The sequence below is a fragment of the Geotrypetes seraphini genome, chromosome 17 (assembly GCF_902459505.1).
Source record: "Geotrypetes seraphini chromosome 17, aGeoSer1.1, whole genome shotgun sequence".
Taxonomy (NCBI): Eukaryota; Metazoa; Chordata; class Amphibia; order Gymnophiona; family Dermophiidae; genus Geotrypetes; species Geotrypetes seraphini.
This window is the reverse complement of record NC_047100.1, coordinates 25418280-25444031: the sequence shown is the minus strand read 5'-3', so window position 1 is coordinate 25444031 and position 25752 is coordinate 25418280. Positions and strand designations below refer to the sequence as shown.

The window sequence follows — 25752 nt, the reverse complement described above, 5'->3', positions numbered from 1 at the left end:
CCAACCGAAAAGATTATATGCCGACTTTTAACACCGCATTACAGGGTAACAAATGGATGACTCAAACCTCCGAAGACATTTTACCAGTAGATTTACTGGATCAACTTCAGACTATGTAGGACCACAGTGATTAAAGCCATTGGTCACCTTATGAGCAATGACTCGGTAGCATCAGCCTAGTTTACAGGTAATACCAGTAGTCATTTATGGGTAGCGCCAATTGGCATCCTTGTTGGCTGTCTCGGCTAATCTTCCCACCTATAGAGACTGTTTTGTCCTCTCAAAAACTTAATGGATAAGAGCATAAGAATAGCGTTACTGCGTCAGACCAATGGTCCCTCTAGCCCAGTATTCTGTCTTTGCGGAGGCCAATCCAAGTCGCAAGTACCTAGCAAAAACCCAAATAGTAGCAGCATTCCATGCCACCATCCCATGTCTGTCTCAACAGCAGACTATAGACTTTTCCTCCAGGAATTTGTCCAAACCTTCTTTTTTAAATCAACTAAATTAACTGCTCTTACCACATCCTCTAGCAATGCGTTCTAGAGCTTAACTATTCTCCGAGTGAAAAAATATTTCCTCCTATTGGTTTTAAAAGTAGCGTAGCTGGTTTTAAGAAAGGTTTGGGCAAGTTCCTGGAGGAAAAGTCCATAGTCTGTTATTGAGAAGGTCATGAGGGAAGCCACTGCTTGCCCTGTATCGGTAGCATGGAATATTGCGACTCCTTGGGTTTTGGCCAGGTACTAGCAACCTGGATTGGGCTATAATGCTGTATTTTGGTGGTGGTGGGCCAGAAGGACCATTCAAAGATATGTACATAAAGCCCATAAAAGGCTGGTCTGTAAGCTGGTGCCTCAAATTGGTACCAATAGCTCCACATCTGTTGTACAATACAAGCATTTACATGTGCGATTGGCACCAAAAGCTGAAAGTTTTGTCTGCAATATTTACGCGATCTGTTCAAAAAGTTCCAGGACTGATTTTACAAAACTGTATTAACAATCTTACAACTTATTCCATTGGGAGCCCTTCAAAGTACTCCCCTTCCTTATGTATACATTTTTTTCCCAATGTCGTGTCCACTTCTTGAAACAATCCTTAAATGCATTTTCAGGAATCGCCAAAAGTTGCTGCGTTGAATTTCGCTTTGTTTTCAGGTGCTTGCAAAACCCCTGCCGCGTGTCAGGCAGGCACCGTGTCCAGAATTGCATTTTTTTTTTACTTTTTTAACATAGCCACATTAAATATAGGCCTACATTTAAGGTGCCGGCTTCACGCCTATGGAGGCTTATAGGAATGCCTAAGGCCACTTCCGATGCAAACTACTCCCATGCGTCCCTATGTGCCTCTGTAGGCGCTAGACAGATGGCATAAGAACCCCCCCAAAAAAAACAACCAAAAACATGCATTCTGATTGGTTTATTAAAGCAGCATGAGGATGCCTACCACCGACTTAAGTTCGGGAACACCGTTTGGAGAATTTAGCCTTTAGTGCACCAGCGTACACCAGCCGCTATCATGACATAAGTCGGTGCATCAAAATGTCTTACGCTAGTAATTTTATGAAAGTGCACCCGAGAGCATTAATAGACTTTTGCACTAACCGCGCCCACTGTGGCGCCATCTTGGCGCCGATGTATACAATTACTTCCATACCGTATATCTTTTCATCAGAAGAAGGGTCTTGTGTAGGAATTGTCATGATGCATATCTTGACATATAACCTGGCAGGGGACGGCAGTTTGTGACAGCTGATAAGTATTTTCGAGCAGCTGTGCCCCCTCCGTTGTTCTAAGAGGTGTAGGTCCTGTTTGCCTGGCTAATATTGACGCGGACTCCGGGTTAATGCATGTGTGCAATTAAATAGTACCGGGATGAAAGCATAATAAATGATGGTCTCGACAATTACTGCCACCACTCCTAATCTTAAGTGGCAGGTGGAGTACCTTTTGTGCACACAAGGCAGAATTGCAAATAGTGGTCTGTCGTTAAGGTGAATTTGCATGCTCATTAGAAGAGGCGCTTTGGCCACTCAGATTTTTTTTGCTTCAGATGTTTATATTAGGTGCCAAAAAGTCTTGTTCTGCATTGTAGTATCTGACTGTGTATGTCAGATTTTGGAAATCTAGCAGCTGTAGAATTATGAAACTTTATGTCAGCATATGTGCGATGAAAACTATATATGGTATTTTCTTATAAGGCTAGGGAAGGATCACAGAGCTTGCTAATGAATTCTCGTGCTGGAAAGCGAAACCTCCCCAGCTTTATGGAGCCGCTCGTTATGGAAACGTTTCTCATAATGGATTTATGTTTTTTAAAGGTCTTGTCCTCTAGGCTGTGAATGAGGGGGAAAAGCCTTAAGGAATTAGGCCTTTTGAAGTTGTGACATTCTTAAACCCAAACAAAGAAAACAATCATTTATTAATGTATACCGAAGGATTTGGGAGGGGGTTGGGCTGATGACTCAGATGTCACTACAATTCAGAAGGTCCTCGGTTTCATTCTCGGGACACACCTTGTGCTCTTTGGGTTGGCCTGGGCTGAAAATGCCTCGAAGACAGTTTCAGGAGCATAGCATTGGGGTGAAACCTTGAGAGCCAGAATCAGGGCCCATTATTTTAAGGTTCTAAGGCCCCCCTTTTATGAAGCCGCATTAGGCTTTTTTATCGCCGGCTATGGCGGTATTGGCTCCAATGCTCATAGGAATTTTAGCCAGCAATAAAAAAAAAAGCTTAATGCGGCTTCATAAAAGGGGGGAGGGTAAAGAAGCCACGTTATATAGGGAGTTCTATAAATGATGTGTAAAGTTAGGCAGTAACTAGATGGCCATAGATGGGTATAGAAACACATTGTAACAAATAGAAAAGATAGATCAGTGTGCAAATACACTTATACACCTAGGTATAGAATAGTGCGTAAGTGTTTTTGTGTGCAACTGCAGAGGGAGCACGGCCATTGGAAGGTCAGGGGCGTTCTGGACAATTGCAAGCAGTGCTATAGAATACTGCGGAGGCGTGGCCAACTTGTGCACCAGGATTTACAACAGATTTCAGCTGGAGTAAATCCTCCACACCCAATGTTGGCCATGGAATTCGGTCCCCGATGCTAGTTAATAGGCGGGTTGTAAAAAGAATGTTGTATAAAGAGCATCGGAGTGCCCTCTATAGAGCAGCCTGGGTGCTGATATTTTTTTGGCATCCAAATTTGTGTTCATATAATGATTCAAAATGTGTGATCGTGGCACCGAGGTACCCCCCCCCCCTCTTCAAACCCAGCATGTGGGTCTGGTCTCAGTATGGCTGAACTTTTCAAGACTGTATTGTTTGTTCCCCTGATGAGCCAAACATTGGTGAAACAAAGTCATTTGTTGGGAAGATTGCAGAAGACGTGACAGCGTTGGAGCTCAAGTCGTCTTTTGTCAGCTAAGTCCTTGAACGTGCCTCCGGGTGGCTTTGCCCTTTTCTAAACCTGAGCCGTTCTGTGAGGCAGGTTTTTTTTTGCCAGTGAAAGTATCAAAAGCAGTTTTGATTTGTACCTTTTGGTTCTATACTGCTACATTAGTCTGAGGCTTTTTCTCCCTCTTTTTGGGTGCATGCTGGGTTTGAAGAGGGGGTACCTCGGTGCCACGATCACACAACATATATGTTGTGCGTCCTCATAATTTGTTAATCCAAATTTGTGTGCCATTTACTGAATCCAGTCCTATGTGTCCCCACCCTCCACCCTTATCCAGCATGGTTGCTGCAGTGGCTCAACTGATCATTTGAGGGGGAGGGAATAGATAGTGCAAAGGGTCACAGTGCCAGATCCAACCTTGGCTCCAGTTGAGGTGGAGATCAAAAAGAATGTACTACGAGGGTAAATCGTTTATCAGCTTTAATAGAAGTAACTGTGAGCAATTGAATATATCACTTTTCCACATAGTCCCCATGCAAGATGACGCATTTGTTGTATCGTTCAACTAGCTTCTGCATTCCTGCAGAGAAGAAGTTCTTCGGCTCCTCCCGAAGCCAGGTGAGCACCGCTTCCTTTACTTCATCATGCTTTGTCCTTTGCTCTCTGAATGGCCAGTGATGCACCAATGTCTCATCGCCGGTGACAGTTCTCTCCAGATCTTCTTCATACTTTCTCAGGAACTGGGTCGCAACCTCCACATGCTGTTGCTTGTGCAGATCAGTAAGCTGTTTGGGAACCCATTGTGCGCTGATTTTCCGGTATCCCAAGACATATGCTTTATAGCAAATGAAGATCCATAGTTGATATCCAAATTTGCAGCCAATTGAGACACCGTTATCCGTCGGTCTTCTCTAATCAAGGCATTCACCTGTTAATGTGCTCTTGTGTGCACAGTGTCGATGGGCAACCAGAACGACCTTCGTTGGTTATACATATTTTTCCTGCTTTAAACCTTTTTACCCCCGCATTAACCTTTTCGTTGATTCATGGTGCTGTGTCCATATTGGTTTTCCATAGATTTCACTCCCTCTGTCCAAAGAGGACACACTAGATAAAGGGAATGGGATTGGGGCTTGTATACCGCCTTTTTGTGGTTTTAGAGCCACACTCGAAGCAGTTTATATACAGGTAGCTTCAAGCATTTTCCCTATCTGTCCTGGTGGCCTCACAATCTATCTAATGTGCCTTGGGCAGTGGAGGATTAAGAGACTTGCCCAAGATCACAGGGAGCAGCAGAGGGTTTTAACCCACAACCTCAGGGTGCTGAGGCTGTAGCTCTAACCACTGTGCCACACTCCCTTCCAATACAATATCAGAAGTGATCCAAGTATAGAACAATGAAGCCATTGTGACATCACTGATAAAGTTGGCTCTTATTGGTGGAATGAGGCATTATGACATCAGGGAAAGGGGTTGGGACTTGTATACTGCCTTTTCATAGTTTTACAACCACATTCAAAGTGGTTTACATATAGGTACTTCAAGCATTTTCCTTGTCTGTCTTGGTGGCCTCACAATCTATCTAATGTGCCTGGGGCAGTGGAGGATTAAGTGACTTGTCCAGGGTCACGAGGAGCAGCGTGGGATTCAAACCCACATCCTCAGTGTGCCGAGGCTGTAGCTCTGAGCACTACCACACTCTCCTCGCTGCTGCACATTGTTCTTCGATGGTGCAATCTTGCAATGGAGCGTCCATGTTTCTGACCTCGTGGCTGCCACACAACTAAAGGCCGAGTACCGCACTGTGTATGGACAACCTATCCGACGGGCAATGTACAAGCATGTATGTTGCGTTCCACTAGCTCCGTTCCAGTTATCGCATAATTTAAAAATTGCCTTTAATTTTTGATTGACCCTCGTAGATCTACCAGATCAAGAAATATTTTGTAGGGTGGGGGGGAGAGGGGATGGGGCAGTTAAATTCTACTGAAGCACAAAATGTGGCACTTCAGCTCTCTCCAATGTCATTCCTAGTATTTGTTTGCGGTGGTCTGACATATTTGCTAGTTTCACTGCTCCTTCTGCTTCATACTTAGAATTTGAGGGAACCGCTCATTTGAAGCACACTTCGTTCCTTCTGAGCGTGACTCACCAGTTACTGTTTAACAACAAACATAAGCTGCCGTTCTTTACCCAGAAATGAGATCTAAGGAGCAGAACCCACTGATGTTCTTCTGTTACGCTGTCTTTACACAGGTATGCTTGTGTAGGGTCCATCAAAGATTGACAATGACTTACAGCACCTCCATTTTTGGGAATTACACATGTAGGTTAAAATGCCAGCTACATATAAAGGATCAATTTTACAAACTTATATTTGGGAAACCTCATGAATGTAGGGAAATCCACCGCTTATTCCTAGGATAAACAGTATAAAATGTTTTATTTTTGCTAGGTATTTGTGACCTGGATTGGTCACTGTTGGAAACACGATACTGGGCTTGGCGGACCTTCATTCTGTCCCAATATGTTTTTATGTGAGCCAAGTATAGGACAATCAAGCCATTGTGACATCACTGATGAGTTTGGCTCTTAGGCTTTGGTGGAATGAGGCATTATGACATCAGTCTCAGCTCTGGAATGTTGCTACTCTATGGATTCCTGCCAGATACTTGGGACCCAGTTTTGGCTTGAAGGATACCGGTCTTGATGGACCTTCGGTCTGTCCCAGTATGGCAATTCTTATGTTTTTATGTGAGCCAAGTATAGGACAATCAAGCCATTGTGACATCACTGATGAGTTTGGCTCTTAGGCATTGGTGGACTGAAGCATTATGACATCACAATCTCAGCGCTGGAATGTTGCTACTCTTTGGGTTTCTGCATCGGAGCCTATAGAGATATTGCTCTGTTAAATATGCTGGTGACTTTGAAGTCTCATTAAATAATTCTTCCAGCATGCACTAATTCCCCCCATCTTCCCCCTTGCATTATTTTGGTTAGTTAATTTACCCCCCTCCTCCCCCCCCAGCCGCGTTAGGGCTTTTATTGCCGGCCGCAATGGTAAAAGCTCTGACGCTCATAGAATTCCTATGAGCATGAAAGCTTTTGTCGCCTTGGCTGGCGATAAAAAAACCCCCAAAACCCCCAACACAGCTTCATAAAAGAGGGTGTTAGTTTGTAGTTAAAGGTCTTCTGACCATTTTAAATTTTGCCGATGCTACTCTTCCCTATTCTGGTCATGTATGTCTCTTAAATAGTCTTGTATTTAGACTTATTGAAAGAAAAATCTGGTGACCCAAAAATCTGTTTTAGATGGTAGAAAAATCTGGCAGATCTGTTCTGAATTATGCAGTGTGTATTTTTAAGTTCCCTGTGAAACGTTCAGGTGATTCCCCTAGTGCAGGGGTAGGCAATTCCGGTCCTCGAGAGCCGGAGCCAGGTCAGGTTTTCAGGATATCCACAATGAATATGTATGAGATGAATTTGCAAGCTCTTCCTCCTTGAGATGCAAATCTATCTCATGCATATTTATTGTGGATATCCTGAAAACCTGACCTGGCTCCGGCTCTCGAGGACTGGAATTGCCTACCCCTGCCCTAGTGAATCTGGAGAGAGATCTAGACTTTTTTTCAAATTGAAGTCTGAAATCCATGTGGTAGGAGTTTGACTTTAGAACTTTTTGCTTTTGCTTCTCCTTTCTGGCATCATCTTGCAGTCTGATAGTAGTGTATGTGACATCTTAAATACAGGTTTGTCTTGTGAACGGCCCTACAAATTAACACTGCCATGACAACTGGAATGTGGAGTGCACTATTTGAAGGTAACTCCATTAGCCGAAGCTCTTAACAATGAGAAGAAGTGTTGTGTCTGAAAGTATTCCATTTGTATCCTTCTGTATTTCAGTGATGAAACTACAAGAAAAGATTTAAAGGCTCTGCCTGCTTTTCCAACCAGAACGCTGCAGGAGCATCCCTCGCTTGCGTATTGGTAAGCATTCTATGGAGCCAGACAGCTCTTGTATGTGGTTGCAGTGTGAATATGATGTATTGGCTTTCTGTTTTCAAGAATTGTAATGCCAGAGACTAGTTCTATGTAACGAAAATTCAGTAAAAATACTAATTATACAAAAAAAAACCAACCCAAGAAAAACACTTTCTCTGAAGAAGGCTTATACGTGCAATATCTGGGGAACTGTTGAAAAACTCTTTAGATTTCATTTGCCCAAATTTAAAGAATTGCTAATCAGTTCTGAAACAAATGAAGAGATCAATTGCTCTTGGTTTCACTTGTAAACAGAATAGTGATCTTTTATTGTAGCTGTATAAGACTCTGGTGAGACCTCATTTAGAATATTGTGTACAATTCTGGAGACCGAATCTTTAAAAAGATATAAACAGGATGGAGGCTACTAAAATGGTGCGTGGTCTTCGTCATAAGGTGTACGGGGACAGACTTAAAGATCTCAGCATATATACTTTGCAGAAAAGGCAGGAGAGGAGAGAGATGACAGAGACTTTCAAATACCTATGTGGCATAAATGCACATGAATTGAAAGGAAAGCTCCGGAATGAGAGGGCATAGGATGAAGTTAAGAGGTGATAGGCTCAGGAGTAATCTAAGGAAATACTTTTGTGCAGATGTGTGGAACAATCTCCCGGTAGAGGTGGTGAAGACACAGACTGTATCTGAATTCAAGAAAGCGTGAGACAGGCACATGAGATCTCTTGGGGGAGAGTAGGAGATAGTGGGTGCTGCGGATGGGCAATTTGACCTCTATCTGCCATCATCTGCTCTAGGACCTCACAATGCGTCAAGAGCCTTAGCTTATAACAATAATGCTCTATGACCTCACAATGCAATTGTTAAGAGCTTTAACCTATAGGGAGAGGAGGAGATAGTGGATGGGCCACTGTTTCTTTGTCTCTATAACCATAAAGATCTATGACCTCACAATGCAAGTATTAATAGCCTTAGCTTATAACCATACTCACAAAGTGTTAGGAATAGGAAGAAGAGGAGATAGTGGATGCTGCGGATGGGCAGATTGGATGGGCTATTTGTCTTTTTTCTGCTGTCAAGTTTCTATGTTTTACCCCTGGATCCTGTGTAGGTTGCCCAAAATTGGACAGCAAGCCCAGCTGTTCGTATGAACTAATTAGTCACTTGGGCTCCCTACGAGGGTATGAACAGACAGTGCAGGAAATCAGGAGCTTGATGGCTGCTGCTGCTCCTGAGCTGAGGTATGTTGATGTTACCAGGGCCATTGTGATGCGGAGAGATTCTAGCCCAAATGAGCTTAGCTGCAAAAGGGTCAGCCTGTGGCTTGTACATCCAGGGCACTTATCTCATCTGAACAAAAACCTGCAGCAATTGAAAGAGAATTTCTTAGCATCGTGCTTGCCTGCCAAGAGCTTTCATCATTCCCTCCACAGCTGAGACATAATTACAGCAGAGACTGACCACAAGCCTCTGATAGCAATCTTCAAAAAGCAGCTTTTCTCTGCACCCAAGCAACTTCACGGCGTGTTGTCAATGTTGCAACATTACAACTCCAATGATGTTTATAAAGCGGGCCCTGAGATGTTTATAGATGAAACAAACAGAAACCGAGAAGACTTGCCTCAATATATGTCACAAAACCAACAAAAAAAAGCAAACGAGATGTCATAAAACAACAAAAGTGAGCCAAGTCTAGGATAATCGAGCCATTGTGACATCACTGATGAGGTTGGATCTTATTGGTGGAATGAGGCATTATGATGTCACAATACCAGCTCTGGTCATCAGAGGCTGAAACTTTTCACACTATTTATTTATTAAGATTTCTATACTGTTCTCCCAAGTATTAGCATATAAAGTCCTACTTGATAAAATCACAGAATAAAAGTCCTGACTAGGATCCAAGTTTCGACTATCTGGAATGCCTTCTTCAGGGGACTGAAACAAGTAAACGAGTACTGGCTTAAAAAAATCATCAATAATGGCTGCAGAGCGTATCGGCCTGCCTGAAGGTATGCGCTCCAAATACGTTTATAGATGACACATGGCGGCAGATCTGCTTCCTACAACTATGTGTAGTCCAGCGCTGGTACTGAACGTCACTGGCTGCAACAAGAACAAACTGGCAATGCACACTGCATTGTGATCAGATCAGATCTGAATGTCAGAGATGGAGGTTGCATCAGATCAAACAGCAACTCTGAGGCCCATAAGTCAGTCTAACCACTACATTCTTGGCGGAAAATGTGAGCCCTCCAAAACCCTACTGTACTGCCATATAGGTGTCACCTGCAGCCATAAGGGCTATTGGGGGTTGTAGACAGGTAGGTAGTGTGTGTTTTGGGGGTCTCGCCATATACTATGAGGGAGTTCTGGTAAGAGGGCAACCTTTTTGTGAAGTTCACAGCAGTGCCCTGTAAGGTGCCCCACTGCTCTGTTACCATATCTGGGTGGCCAGTTTATTACAATGTTGGCCCCTCCCACGTCCAAATGGTCTTGTTCTGGGCGTATGGGACTTAGACAAATTTTTGGTCAAAAATGTGGTATAAAGATAATTGTACTGGCGGTCTGAATGATCAATGGCCTGGACGTCCAGATAGATGATTTAAAAATAAATTAATTAATTAAATTCTAGGCTTATTTTTCGAGACTGGACATTTTGCCAGTGCAAACTGTGGGCGTCTAGAGCCATACATCCAAATCGGACTTAGACGTTTCTTTTGATTTATGCCCCTACACTGCTCTTAACACTTGCATTGTGAGGTCATAAAGCTTTATGGTTATAGAAACATAGATAAAGGCCAAATGGCCCATCCAGTCTGCCCATCCACAACATCTACTATCTCCTCTCCCTATTGGCTAAGGGTCTTAACTTTTGCATCTCCTCTTCCTATAAACTAAGGCTTTTTACATCTGCATTGTGATGTCATGGAGCTTTATGGTTATAGAAATATAGAAACATGATGGCAGGTAAAGGCCAAAGGGCCTATCCAGTCTGCATCCACAGCATCCCCTATCTCCTCCTCTTCCCAAAAGATCCCATGTGCCTGTCCCATGCTTTCTTGAATTCAGACACAGTCTTTGTCTCCATCACCTCTACCGGGAGACTATTCCATTCATCTATCACCCTTTCTGTGAAAAAAAAGTATTTCCTTAGCTTATTCCTGAGCCTATCACCTCTTAACTTTATCTTATGGCCTCTCATTCCAGATCTTCCTTTCAAATGAGATTTGCCTCATGTGCATTTATGCCATGTAGTTATTTAAATATCTGTGTCGTATCTCCTCTCTCTCACCTTTCCTCCAAAGTTGAGATCTTTTCCAGGAATCAACCACTCTCTCTGAGAAATGTTAAAAAATTCTTTTTCATGAAGAAGGCGGTTGATACCTGGAATGCCATCCTGAGAAAGGTGGTGGTGATGAACACGGAGGATTTCTAATTAGAAAATGAATGGTATAAACTGAAGAACTAAGGCTGATCTGGGTAGACTTGTGCGGTCTGTGTCCTGGAACCTGAGGACAGCGTTGGGCAGACTTTTACGATCTTTATCCCACAAATAACAAGATGGTTCGAATAGGCTGGAGTGAGCTCCGACGGCAACTCCAGGAGTTGAAGCCTAAGGCCAGTACTGAGCGGACTTCTATGGCCTTTGTCCCAGAAATATCAAAGAAAAAAAGACAATTTAATTTAATCATGAATTTATAATGCGTGTGACTGTTGGGAAGTTCAGGTCTTTTTTTAATCTGCTGTTATTTACGATGTTACGATGAATTATTTACTTTGTCCGTATATAATTCCCTAGTCATTCAGGGCTTGAACTTGATTTGCTTTGGTTTCTTCTTGTTTTTCAGTGAGGACAGAGTGATTGAGTACTGCAAAAAGCTGAAAGGTCTCACCAGAGGGCAGGCTATCGTCCAGTGAGTACATTACTTGCTTCACACTGGCTTCTGGAATGTTTTAGAAGTGCTTCAGGCTTGCGCAAGTTGTCGTTCTGGATTTTTTCAGCACTTGGCAGCAATGAAATTGTAACAGATTTTATTTGGGGTAGAAGGCACAATCGAGCCTTGGAGAGAGAACTGGCAACCACACGGAGGAGAGCGAATTGGGTGACATAGCTTGTAGGGAACCGGAACAAGCGAGTCTTGCTTTAATAGAAGTAAATCTTATAAGATTCACTTCCTGTTAATGCAAGGGCCAGCAGGAGCGATGTTTGCAGTGGTCGAGAAATTACTTCGGTGGTGGTGTAAGGGGGGGGGGAGCGGTCCTCCCTGGGCGCCGTCTTGGTAGGGGCACGACTCCGGTGCTCTTCTCCACCCCTACACGCTCTTTCCCCGCCCCTTCCCTCCCCACTGCCACACATGCACACCGCCTCCCTTCCCCCGTACCTCTATAACATTCCTGACGCGCCCAGCAACCCCCATCCTGCCGTTGCGCCTGTGTCGGCGCTTCTTCTGATGTCACTTCCTGATCTGCACCTAGGATGTGACGTCAGAGGGAGAGCCCATGCAGGTGCGACGGCAAGTTGGAGGTTGCTGCTCATGCCGGGAACGCTACAGAGGTATGGGGAAAGGGAAGCGGTACGCGAGTGCAGCAGAGAGGAGGCACCACCGCCCAGGGCGCCTGTTACCCTCGCTATGCCTCTGCCCCCCTCCCTTTACACAACCGTAGCGCAGTTTTTAGCACCGGCCGTGGCGGTAACAGCTCCAACACTCATAGAATTCCTATGAGAGTTGGAGCCATTACCGCCTTGGCCGGCGCTAAAAACCGCACTACAGCTTTGTAAAAGGGGAGGACGGTGTGGAGCTACACAATCCAAACTTCTACCGGAATAGTTGAGGTTAATTCCAGGCCCGGGTTACTAGACGTCCGGATTTCCCATACATGTCCTCTTTTTAGAGGGCTGCCCAGGCATCCGGACAGTTTTTCAAAACCCGACACTTTTGTCTGGGTTTTGAAAAGCTTCCAGCTCGGGCCCACGTCGTGAGGTCATCTGCGCGTGCGTGGATGCGATGCGGCGAGATAAAAGTGCTCAGATAGTGCAAAGCTAAGAACCGTACAGCTCGTTCAGCGGCGGGAAGTGTGACTGTTGTGCCGGTGGTCCAGGAAATGTTTGCCTCAGGTCTGCCGCCCTTTCTTTTAACAGGTATATGACAATAGTAGAAGCTCTGCCAACCTATGGCGTCCACTACTATGGAGTAAAGGTTAGTCTCTACTGGTGGATGACGTTCTTGCCAGAGTCGCTAACGTTGAACCGTCAACGTGAAAGGGATTCCATTGAAGCAGAGTTCAAAACATCTGTGACAAGGAACACGCAATGGGCCTGATGGTCAAAGCCATTTAACCCTTTAATTGGCAGATGGTGAAATGGCTGCTTTACGTAACTTTGATGCTGAACGAGAGCAAAAATGCTCAATGACAGGCATTTGGAGATGCAGATCTCCCATAAGAGCCATAGATCAATAATTTTTTTTTTTAATTTCACCCTGCTTGATCAACAATGAGGGTTTTCTTTTTTCCTAGGTTTTGAGATAGCTGATTTCTAATGAGGAGTAATAAATTGGAAGATGTCCATAGAATTAAGAAAATAATGTCTTTCCTTTGTTTATTTGTTAATTTTTTTTTTGTATAAATAATTGTACTCCTCTTCATTTAATGAGGGCTTGATGGAATTTCCTATATATTTTTTTTGTTGATTTACAGCCTGTTTTACAAAGCCACGCGGCAACAGCCCCAAAGGCCTTTAAATCTCTATGGACTTCGGGGCCGTTACCGCGCAGCAGCCACTAGCGCGGCTTTGTAAAACAGGCCCTTAATGTCAATGTAAAATTTATTTTTTTTTTCCTTGTGATTTCCATATCACATATGTTTCTTATGTAAACATTTATTGGAAATTCTTAAAAAAAAAGAGCCATAGAAAACACATGTTGCTTCTGAGCAACAATGCCAAATAAAGGGTTAAATGGCCAGGAGAGGCTCCCAGCCTTTTAAATTGCTTCTCTGGAGCCAGCCAGGTCAATTCAATGACACTTAACAGAGCCATCATTGGTGTAGTAAGGGGGGGGCAGAGGGAAGAGCACCCCAAGTGCTCTCTTCGCGGGGGTGTAGGTGCCTCTCCTCCTGTGTACCTCTTGAAATGTTCACTGCCGCGAGCAGCATCTTCCACCTGCTGCTTGTGCTGGCCTCGGTTCCCTTCTGACATCACTTCCTGGTAGTGGGAACAGGATGTGATGTTAGAAGGGAGCCAAGGCTAGTATGAGCAGCACGTGGAAGATGCTGCTTGCAGCGGTGAATGTTTCAAGAGGTACATGGGGATGTGGGTGGGGGCGCCTGGCATGATGGGGAAGAGCAGGGTGGAGGGGTGTTGGGCACCAATGCCCCGGGCGCCAACCTCCCTAGCTACACCAGTGAATGTCGCTGAAAATGCCCAATTAGCAGCTAAGCTGAAACTGGCTATTTTTGTGGGCATTCTATGGGCAGAATCGTCACTTATCTAGTTAAGTGCACATATCGATCACTTAATTAGTTAGAACAGGGATAGGCAATTCCGGTCCTCGAAAGCCACAGGCAGGTCAGGTTTTCAGGATATCCACAATGAATATGTATGAGATGGATTTGCATGCACTGCCTCCTTGAGATGCAAATCTATCTCATGCGTATTTATTGTGGATATCCTGACAACCTGACCTGCCTGTGGCTCTCAAGGACTGGAATTGCCTACCCCTGAGCTAGAATAACTGCTTAAAACACAGTCCTATTATAAGAACATAAGAGTTGCTATATTAGCAGCATGCCCGTACTACATATTTGTATTTTTTTCAAACCTGGAAATAAAAATATTCAAAAAATTTTACCTGGGCAACTAAACAGTTACTTAGCTAAATCAGGATCTGAAAATTGTCCCAGCATAAGAACATAAGCCTTCAGACAGAGCAAAAGTCTGTCAAGCCCAGTATCCTGTGACCCAGGGGTAGGGAACTCCGGTCCTCGAGAGCCTCATATTCCAGTCGGGTTTTCAGGATTTCCCCAAAGAATATGCATTGAAAGCAGTGCATGTAAATAGATCTCATGCATATTCACTGGGGAAATCCTGAAAACCCGACTGGAATATGGCTCTTGAGGACCGGAGTTCCCTACCCCTGCTGTGACCAATCCAGGTCACAAGTACCTGGCAATATCCCAAAAGAGTAAAACAGATTTTATACTTCTTATTCTAGAAATACGCATTGGGTTTTCCCTAGTTCATCTTAATAATGGCTTATGAACTTTTTCTTTTAGGAAATTATCCAAACCTTCTTTTTTAAACCCTGCTAAGCTAACAGCTTTCACTAGGATTTAAAAAAGGTTTGGATAATTTCCTGAGGAAAAAAAAAAGTCCATAAGCCATTATTAAGATGGACTTGGGAAAATCCACTGCTTATCCCTAGTATAAGCAGCATAAAATCTGTTTTACTCTTGTGACCTGGATTGTCTACTGTTGGATACAGAATACTGGGCTTGATGGACCTTCAGTCTGCCCAAAAATGGACCAGACATTGCATATTCAGCAAAAGTATGGGAAAGGGAAGATGCTGATTAGTTTGTTACAGACATGATCCCTCTTTTGATAAGAACCGTAGTCTGACGGATCCATGCTACCAATTTCCTTGTAAACATCCTTCAAATTAACATTTTGACAGAAAAGATGAATCTTAATCTTTTACGTACAGAATTACATTGTGTTTATCATTTTATAAGCAAGCACTGTAAGAATGTTCAGCGTGAGTCCTTTTTTTTTTAAATTAATCTATATTGTATTTATCAAAACAATATCCCATTCTAATTTACAGCTGTCTTTTGAAGGAAAGTCTATGCAAATAATACTTAATCTGTGGGAATACTTCTTGATTTTTTTTCCCCCCCACTTGGCCTGATGGTGTTTGCATTTCCTTTATTCTGCAGGACAAGCAGGGAATTCCTTGGTGGCTCGGGATCAGTTATAAGGGAATTGGCCAGTACGATTTACAAGACAAAGTGAAGCCCAGGAAGGTAAGGGTCTCTTTCATAAGGTACAGTTTTTTGGAGCTTTACCTTTAGGCTGAATGGCAGTATTTGTATAATGGAGAAGGGAAGATGAGAGGTGAAAGTTTTCTCCTATAGAGGCAATAAGTAGCTTGTTTTTGTGGCTGCACTGGACACGAGAGACTGAACGAGCTGTTCTACAGGAGTCAATGGATGAGTTAAAGGTGAATTTGGAATTTTAGATCTAAATTACTCAGCTTCCCAGATCTGAGCTCAAGGTCAGTTAGTTTGCTTCTCCACATTGCCTAGTATCTAAAGACCTGAGATTCAGCCTATAGTGGTCAGAGATCTTTAAGGCACTGTTTCTGCAGATAGAACTGGACCCAGATATGCCAAGCCTGATCTGGGCATCAACACTGAATATGGCTGTGATACAGAATACTGGGCTTGATGAATCTTCAGTCTGCCCAAAAATGGACCAGGCATTGCATATTCAGCAAAAGTATTGGAAAGAGAAGATGCTGATTAAATCTGCACTCTACCAAATGCATTTGCATAGTAGAGTTAAGCTGATGTTATCTGGCTATGACTTTCGGTTAGTGGCACAGACCACAATTATCTCGAGGTTAGACTACTGCAATGCACTTGGTTTTAACATCTTCACAATGTAAAGCATTGCAAACAATTCAAAATGCGGCGGCACGCCTGAAATGTGATGGAAACAAATTTGATCGAGTTTCGCCACTATTGAAAAAACTTTGTTGGCTGCCTGTACATTCTCGCATCGTTTTCCAAGACCTTGTACTGGTTTTAAGAGTAATCCATCAAAAATATCTCCTAGTATTTGGTACGGGCAATGAAATTATATCAGGTGTCCAGGTCTCTGAGATCTGAGGGAACAATGGGACTATGTACAAATGAATTCCTTTGTGTTCATTATGAAAGCACGAGAACGTCAGCAATCTTGATAGCAGGAGTATCTCTATAGAATAATCTGAAGATTACTTATGGATATGCAAAAATTCAAGAAGGTACTTAAAACAACCTTGCTTATGGAAGCCTTCACTGAGTAGTCATGTAGCGTGAGAACCTTGGAAATGTACTGTCCGATTATGTACTTGTCATGTTATATTTATTTATGATTGTACAGCATTTTTGTATTTTGTAAACTGCTTTGGTCTAAGCGGGTGAGAGATTTTTTTAAATAAATAAATATTCAGGTTCCGCTTGGCTGCTGGAAGTTATCAGGATCCCTAATATTCAGACCGTTGCCAAGATAACTGACCAGGTAAAATTAGGACAATCATTTTGCTGTCCTAGCTTTAACTGGGCATTCACTCATAGTGATGTAGCCAGATGGCAAATTTTTGACTAGGCTAACGAGTAACATGTATGGGAACAACTCACCTTTCCCATCAGTCAAATTAAAAATAAAATACCTCAGCTGGTGGAGATCCTCGGGCCTTACTGGGTCAGACCAATGGTCCATCAAGCCCAGTAGTCTGTTCTCACGGTAGCCAATCCAGGTCACTAGTACCTGGCCAAAACCCAAGGAGTAGTAATATCCCATGCTACCGATCCAGAGCAAGCAGTGGCTTTCCCCATGTCTTTTTCAATAACAGACTATGGACTTTTCCTCCAGGAACTTGTCCAAACCTTTCTTAAAACCAGCTAAGACATCCGCTCTTACCACAACTTCTGGCAACGCATTCCAGAGCTTAACTATTCTCTGAGTGAAAAATATTTCCTCCTATTGGTTTTAAATGTCCTTGTAACTTCATCGAGTGTCCCCTAGTCTTTGTAAGGGATATAAAACTAAGCAGGTAACGCAGGCCTAGTCCTTACACATGAACTGAGTATGCACAGAGTACTGGCAGCAGAATTTTTTTTACTTGGGTTTTAGTCCTCTACAGGGGGGGGGTGCGTCTAATGGAGCGAAAAATACGGTAATAGTGATTTTTTTTTTTTTTTTTCCCCGTTATGAATCGTAGATCTCATGAGTGTCTTTAAAGAGAAAAGTTTTAAGATTCATTTTAAAGTTATTTAAATTAGTTTCTTGCCGTAGGGTAAGGGGAAGTGCGTTCCAAGGAGTTGGCGCAACTACTGAGTAGGTGGGTTTATGTGTTGTGTCGTTAAAAAAGCTGCCGGATTAAAGGATGCTGCTGAGATGACCTAGAGGATTCATAAGAGATAAGAAGTCTGTCAATGAACATGGGAGAGTGGTTAAATTGAACTTTAAATGCTACGGTCTTTCAATATTGTTTCTTGCAAGAATTTTTTTCAGCTTTTGTCTTCCTCCCTGCTGTTTCATGTTAGTATAATACTTCTTCTTATATATTTGCAAAGACAAATAGCTACTAAGCAAAACTTTTTATCAAATTGAAGGTTTTGCATATCGTCACATTGTCTGCCTGCCTTGGGGAAGAACTTAAATACAGGTTTGCAGCTGAACAGTGCTGCCGTGTAGCTTTTCATTCTCTTCCCTTGGCCTTTGTCTAGGGTGAGCCCCCAAAAGCAGGTGAGTCTGTGACTTGTGGTTTATTGTGATAGTCTGATGCGGGGGCCATAGCAGCTGTGTTGCTCAAGGAACATGTGAGATCGAATGACTCCTTTTGTACTGCACTGGATTCCAGTGTCTGCCCCACCTCCTACTTCTGTCTGGAGAGTCTTGGGCAGGGCACACTTATCCATTAGGCATAATAGGCAGGGTGCCTAGGATACCTGGGGGGGAAAAAAAAGATATATGCAGTACAGTAAAACATTGGTTTGCGAGCATAATTTGTTCCGAAATCATGCTTTGTAATCCAAAACTCTCGTCTATCAAAGCAAATTTCCCCATAAGAAATAATGGAAACTCAGACGATTCGTTCCACAACCCCAAAACTTTAATACAAAATACTGTATGTACTCGTATTGCAAGACCTTGCTAAAATCTCATAAAATGTTTTGCTTGTCTTGCAAAACACTTGCATACCAAGTTACTTGCAATCCAAGGTTTTACTGTATATATATTTTAACAAGAGATAATCAAACTGAAGTGGAACTTATTAATTTCCATGCTTTGCCTTTTGGCCTTGAGATATACGCAATAAATAGAATGCAAACACATAAAACGCAGATGAAATACAAATAAAATATGCATGCAAGTCAAATAAAAGCTCTGTCATATATTAAATGGCACTAAGGGAGGGACCCACAAAAGTCATCATGCATCCCTAGTTTTAGGGCAGGGGTGCAAGTCAGATTTTCAGAATTAGAGAATGACAAAATTCATCACCGGTTCCCGTCTCAATCAGAGTATGAATGGCCAGAACCACTGACCCGCAAGCTTTGCTTTGAAGAATGCTGGTGTAGAAGGACTGAGGTTGAAATAGACACTACAGAATGACAGTCTCTGGTATCCAGAGCAGATATTATGATGTCATAATGCCTCATTCCACCAGTGCCTAAGAGCCAATCACATCAGTGATGTCACAATGGCTTCATTATCCTTGGCTCCCATAAGAATCAGAGTATGAATGGTCACAACCACTGACCCGCAAGCTTTGCTTTGAAGAATGCTGGTGTAGAAGGACTGAGGTTGAAATAGACACTAGAAAATGACATGGGATTATTTTCCGCGGTTATCCGCGGGGACGGGAACGGTGACGAATTTTGTCACCGTGTCATTCTCTATTCAGAATCTCTCTAAAGAGTACGCATGAGAGAGATTTGCATACAATGGAGGCACAGTCTACAAATCTCTGGCACATATGTGCAGTGTACCAAACCTCTCAGGGAAACAAAGGTTGCGAGGGTGCACTACAGCAGTTCTTCCCAAGTTGGACCTGGATAGGGTTACCATATTTTACGATGGACGCATGGCCCTGCCCCATTCCGCGTCCAGCCCCATCCCCAAAAACCTTGTCTCTTCCCCCCACCCCAGCTTCCAGGCCGCATCTGGAGGGCCTCCAGCATGTGCCCATGCATGTGACGTCATCCACACATACTTGTTGAAGATCCTCCAGACACAGACAGAACTCGGAGCTTTCCAAAACCTGGTTTTCCCGGACGTCTGGTAACCCTAGTCCTGGAGTACCCCCATGCCCGTCGGGTTTTCAGAATATCCACAATGAATATCCATAAACTTGATTTGCATACACTCAGTGGCATAGGGCGCCGTCTTGGTGAGGGTGGTGGCACACCTCCTCCCCCCACCATACCTCTGTCTCTTCTCTGGCAACTCCAACCTGCTGCCCACGCCAGCGTCGGCTCTTCCTCTGACAGGTCCTGCCTGCGCCTAGGATGTGACATCAGTGGGAGAGTTGACGCCAGTAATGGCAGTGAGTTGGTGTTGCTCCTCGCGCCGGGGAAGTTAAGAGATGCAGGGTAGGGAAGGGGTGTGCGCATGGCAGGGGGAGGGCGGGGGAGGGGTGTCTCTCACCCTCGCTATGCCACTGCACACACTGTCGCAGTTATATGCAAATCTTTCATGTAGATTCATTGTAGATAGTCCTGGGAACCTGACTGGCAAGGGGATGCTCCAGGATTGACATGAGAAATACTGCTCTACAGCCAGCAGATGGAGCAAGAAGAGCCACCACGATTTGTTAGATGTAGGGTTGCCAGATTTTACTATAATAAAATCTGGACCCCCCCATAGACCTGCCCCCCAGGCCCTTCCAGTTCCACCCTCCCCCCCCCCCCGCCCTGCTGTATGCTCTCGGGCAGGAGGAAATCCGCATGTGTGCGGATGCCACTCGATGATGTTATGCGCGGATTTCCTCCTGCCCGACGTGGCTTAGAGGAGGCTTTTCAAAACCCGGACAAAGTGCCGGGATTTGGAAAGCCGTTCAGACCCCCGGACATGTCCGAGGAAATCCGAACGTCTGGTATCCCTAGTTATAGGCAAGTTTTTTTCTCTGCTTCTGTGTTTATTTATCTCCTTCACTGGCTGCCTCTTTATTGCATGACGCATGGCCTCGAGTGCCTTTTTTTCCCGGGAAGATTAGGTGGGCTGAAAGACCCTTGTTTGCTGACAGCGACTACTGTTATTCTGCAGAGCAGCAACCAGCTCCTTGTCTGGTGAGAATTTCTCCTTGTGTTTGTATTTATTCCTAACCAAATATTGACCTGCTTAGAATCTTTATTTTCAGTATCGAGCCCTTTCATCTTCTGTGGTCATTTTGTCTCTCTAACACATGACTGCGTAAACCAAGCAGATCATTTGAGTTTGTTTTCGTGACCTGCATGCATGCTGTGTATACACCGACCCTCAAAATGTGTGCGCTGTGCAGACTTCAGGGGCTGCGTCCCGGGGAGGGGGCAGGGAAGAGTTGCTTTTCCTCCTGTGTTATGTACTGCTTTCAAGAGATGAAAACTGTGTCTCCGAAAGCTGCTTGTTACAAAGAGAATTTGACTATTCTTCTGGCTGAGGGGAAATAAAACTTTCAAAATATTTAGACACAGTACAGCTGGTGTTTTCGTAGTGCCAGGTTATTTGCTCGAGGGGTAGATTGTGGTTCACTAGAACTCAAGCCACCACCGTTTCTGCTCGCTTGTGACTCATCCGAGGTGAAGTGAGATCCTGTGCACGACATCACATCCTGTTGCCACCAGAAAATGATTTTAACTGGGGACAAGATCCACAAAGGGCAAAACGCTGGAATCCAGGAGAGTATATCATCGGGAATTTTAAAAATAAGCAGACAAACTCTCTTTAAAATATATTGGTGTCTGAAACATTTAAACTCTTTAAATTTTTTTCTCTGAAGCAACTCCATGCACGATACACCCTGTGTTCAGTTCACATGACAAGTTTGGACTATTTTTTTTGGGGGGGGGGAGGGAGGGGGGTTGCAGGATTTTCAGTGAGTCTATCTTTGGAATGAACAGCAGATAGATGTAGTAAAAAATTGTTCCCTTTGATCCAAAATGGAGTTTTGGAGGAAAAAAAATAGCCATTTCATCATACTAACCCCCATTTTACAAAACCATAGCGCGGTTTTTAACGCCGGCCACGGCGGTAATAGCTCCCAAGCTCATAGGAATTCTATGAGCGTAGGAGCTGTTACTGCCACGGCTGGCAGTAAAAGCTGTGCTACGGTTTTGTAAAAAGGGGGGAGGTTGGTCTATTTTCAAAAGCTGATATGGAATGGAGCTTTCTAAAATTTATGGGACCAACATATGTAAAAAAAAAATTAACAGAGTCACTTATGAGACAGGACTGTGTGTAAGTATGTGCAATATTCTTTAAAATTATCCTGTGTGAAGTACCTTCATGCTCTAATACCTGCCCTCATATATCCACATATTTGCTGGTTTATATAACACCCTAAACACAGCCAATCTCAATGTGGTCTAGATTCTTGATGCTTATAGGAGTAGAGGGTTTTAAAGGGGGGGGGGGAGTTAAATTATAATGTTCATTGGTCTGGATTAATTTATATCGCTGCTCTTTTTTTTTTTTATCTATAATACTTTAGATCAGTGTTCTTCAACTACTGGTCCATGGACAAGTGCCGGTCCACAGAAACTTCCTGCCGGTCCACAGGGCCAGCATGTGCATCAGGCCCAAAACAATGTTCTTCAACCGCCGGTCCACGATGCTATTGATGCGGCGTTATCTTCGAGCCAGCTCCCTCTTCTTAACTGATTCAGTGCACAAGGCCACGGGCAGCGGCTCCTACGCGCGTCCTGCGCCTGAACCGGAAGCCTTCTCTCTGACGTTGCAATGTCAGAGGGAAGGCTTCCAGATGAGGCACGGGACGTGCAAGGTGCAATTAGTACTATTATGGGGGCGGGGTCTGGGGTGGAGATGGGTGGGGTCTGGCCCACGACTTAGCCCCGTGTTCTTCAACCGCCAGTCCACGGACTGATGCCGGTCCACAGAATAATTCTTTTATTTCTGCTGGTCTAGAGGTGTAAAAAGGTTGAAAAACACTGCTTTAGATTGTATAATATTTGAAATGGTCAATTGTTAGTTGGCATTGTGGTGGGGTTGTTTTTTTTCTGTCAGCCACTTATTAAAAACTAATTAATAAGGCGCGCTAACGAATTTAGCACCCGTACACTGATTTAGCGTGCGCTAAATGCTAACGCGCTCATTATATTCTATGGACGTGTTGGCATTTAGCGTGTGTTAAATCAGTTTGCACGCCTTAGTGAAAGAAGGGGTCTATTAATAAAACACTTTCTAAAGCACATTTATAAAATGTGAACATAAGAGCAAACCGCGCCTCCAGAATCGCCTCTTCCTAGGTTGGTTAAACTGATTCCTATGAAGTTTAGACACCTACATGTTTATAAAATGTGATTTCTGCAGAGATGCTTAATAAATTACCCCTTAAGAGAATAAGTCAATAACGGAGTGCAATTTTATAACAGGCCATGTGACTTGTACAGCAGGACTGCGCAAAAATTAAAGGACGTTTTGCTTTCTATAACTATCCCGTGGAAAGAACACATACGTTCCTTCTGCTCTCACTCGCGCACAAATTTCCGATCTTATTTTGCACAGCTCTGAATCCACCTCCCACCTTCTCAAAGCAACGCTGAACCCCTCTCCTACCCCCACCCCAAAGCACCTCTGTTCCCCTCTCCACCCCGACACCCAGTTCCACAAGGTCCTCTCGGGCCTACCTGCAGACCCTGCTAGTCTAATGGACCTTGGGGCAGGAGCGAACCCCACTCGCTCTTGGCCTATCTCGGTTCCTCTTTCCTCCTTGAAAATGGCCGCTGCGATCTCTTGTACTAGTCTTCTGGTGTAACCAATCGTACTGGATACCAGCTGGTGGAGGAGTGAAAGGCATGAGAGTAGCGTGGGTGGGTGCAATTTCTGCTGACCGTGCTTGAAACTATTTACATGTTTTTAATATTTTCAATAGCCTCTGCCTCACCTGTTCTATAAATATTTTCTGGCCTCCACCCCTGCAGTAACTTAAATTGCAGGGGAGGCAACCTGGAGATTTATGACTTTCTCACGGTTCTAGTTTCTTCAAGATGGCTGTTCTCACAGAACCACAAACAGGTTGACTTAAGACTGCAAATAAAAATAGAATTTAGCATAATATAGCAACTCTGTACCTAGGCAACTGTGTACTGTGGTTGTTGCAGCCTATAATTTGCACTCGGAGGATAGCTGACTTTAGCTTCTGTTCAAGACCTGAATATTCATTCTACAAGAGAACATACTTAACAAGAAAAACAACTACAAGTTGTTACAGAAAATTTGACAGGAAACTAAAATATAACAAAAGTTCTTAAGAACATAAGAATTGCCACCGCTGGGTCAGACCAGTGGTCCATTGTGCCCAGCAGTCCGCTCACGCGGTGGTCCTCTGGTTAAAGACCAGCGCCCTAACTGAGACTAGCCCTACTTGTGTATGTTCTGGTTCAGCAGGAACTTGTCTAACTTCGTCTTGAATCCCTGGAGGGTGTTTTCCCCTATGACAGACTCCAAGAGAGCGTTCCACTTTTCTACCACTCTCTGGGTGAAGAAGAACTTCCTTACGTTTGTACGGAATCTATCCCCTTTTAACTTTAGAGCGTGCCCTCTCGTTCTCCCTACCTTAGGTGAACAATCTCTCTATCTACTAAGTCTATCCCCTTCAGTACCTTGAATGTTTCGATCATGTCCCCTCTCAATCTCCTCTGTTCAAGGGAGAAGAGGCCCAGTTTCTCTAATCTTTCGCTGTACGGCAGCTCCTCCAACCCCTTAACCATCTTAGTTGCTCTTTTCTGGACCCTTTCGAGTAGTACTGTGTCCTTTTTCATGTACGCAGTACTCCAGGTGAGGGTGCACCATGACCCGGTACAGCGGCATGATAACCTTCTCCGATCTGTTCGTGATCCCCCTTCTTTATCATTCCTAGCATTCTGTTCGCCCTTTTCGCCTATTTGTTTGATATACCGCAAATATAAAACCAGTTACAAGCTAAGCAGTTTACAATACAGTAAACCCCCTTGAATTTGCAATTCTTTGACTCAGTCTTTCACGGTATTTTCCAACCGCTTCTTCCTGGTACTAAAGTCAGGCTATGCCAATCAGGAGTCCGAGTGAAATTCAAGCTTGGTTGCATTTGTTCCAGGGTCTTATTCGGACTTACTCTTAAATATGTAATGAATCTCTTTTCACTAACTACTAACCAACATAAGAGATGCTCACATTTGAGTTTTATTTTTCCATCTGTAAATGGCTGCAAATTTAAAAGAAATCACCAACATCTACTGTCCTATCAGGCAGCATTATGGGGCAAAGATTTGGATCAATTAATCATGACTTCTAGAATTCAGAGGGCATTTAAAAACGTATCTACCGTATTTTCACGCAAATAACGCGCACCCGTATAAAACGCGCACACGGGTATAGCGCGCAGAAATCACGATGATATGTACAAAAACTTTGGTATACCGCGCTCACGGGTATACCGCGCATGCTGTCCGACGCTCCTTTCGCCCGCCCTGACTTTCCGTGCGCTGTCCCGACTCTCCGTTCACCCCCCCTGACTTCCGTGCACTGTCCCCCCTTGAAGGTCTGTCCCCATCCTGAAAGCCTGATGCCCCCCCCGACGTCAGATACATCCCTCCCCCCGAAGGACCGCCGACTCCCCAACAATATCGGGCCAGGAGGGAGCCCAAATCCTCCTGGCCACGGCGACCCCCTAACCCCACCCCGCACTACATTACGGGCAGAAGGGATCCCAGGCCCTCCTGCCCTCGACGCAAACCCCCCTCCCCCCAACGACCGCCCCCCCCAAGAACCTCCGACCGCCCCCCCAGCCGACCCGCGACCCCCCTGGCGACCCCCACGACCCCCCCACCCCCCTTCCCCGTACCTTTGGTAGTTGGGCCAGAAGGGAGCCCAAACCCTCCTGGCCACGGCGACCCCCTAACCCCACCCCGCACTACATTACGGGCAGGAGGGATCCCAGGCCCTCCTGCCCTCGACGCAAACCCCCCTCCCCCCCAACGACCGCCCCCCCCAAGAACCTCCGACCGCCCCCCCAGCCGACCCGCGACCCCCCTGGCGACCCCCACGACCCCCCCACCCCCCTTCCCCGTACCTTTGGTAGTTGGCCGGACAGACGGGAGCCAAACCCGCCTGTCCGGCAGGCAGCCAACGAAGGAATGAGGCCGGATTGGCCCATCCAACCTAAAGCTCCGCCTACTGGTGGGGCCTAAGGCGCGTGGGCCAATCAGAATAGGCCCTGGAGCCTTAGGTCCCACCTGGGGGCGCGGCCTGAGGCACATGGTCGGGTTGGGCCCATGTGCCTCAGGCCGCGCCCCCAGGTGGGACCTAAGGCTCCAGGGCCTATTCTGATTGGCCCACGCGCCTTAGGCCCCACCAGGAGGCGGAGCTTTAGGAGGGATGGGCCA

The 25752-nt window shown here is 44.7% G+C and overlaps 1 protein-coding gene across 10 annotated transcripts in view; it reads left to right on the top strand.

Annotated features, from left to right (window-relative positions):
- FRMD4B (FERM domain containing 4B) overlaps positions 1–25752 on the top strand; it is a 451582-nt gene that overhangs the window by 387694 nt on the left and 38136 nt on the right. For all 10 annotated transcript variants that reach the window (XM_033926696.1, XM_033926695.1, XM_033926694.1 and 7 more), the window contains 4 exons: positions 7303–7386; positions 11250–11315; positions 12542–12599; positions 15337–15423. In XM_033926696.1, the coding sequence (XP_033782587.1) occupies positions 7303–7386; positions 11250–11315; positions 12542–12599; positions 15337–15423 (295 nt within the window). The remainder of the gene's footprint in view (positions 1–7302; positions 7387–11249; positions 11316–12541; positions 12600–15336; positions 15424–25752) is intronic.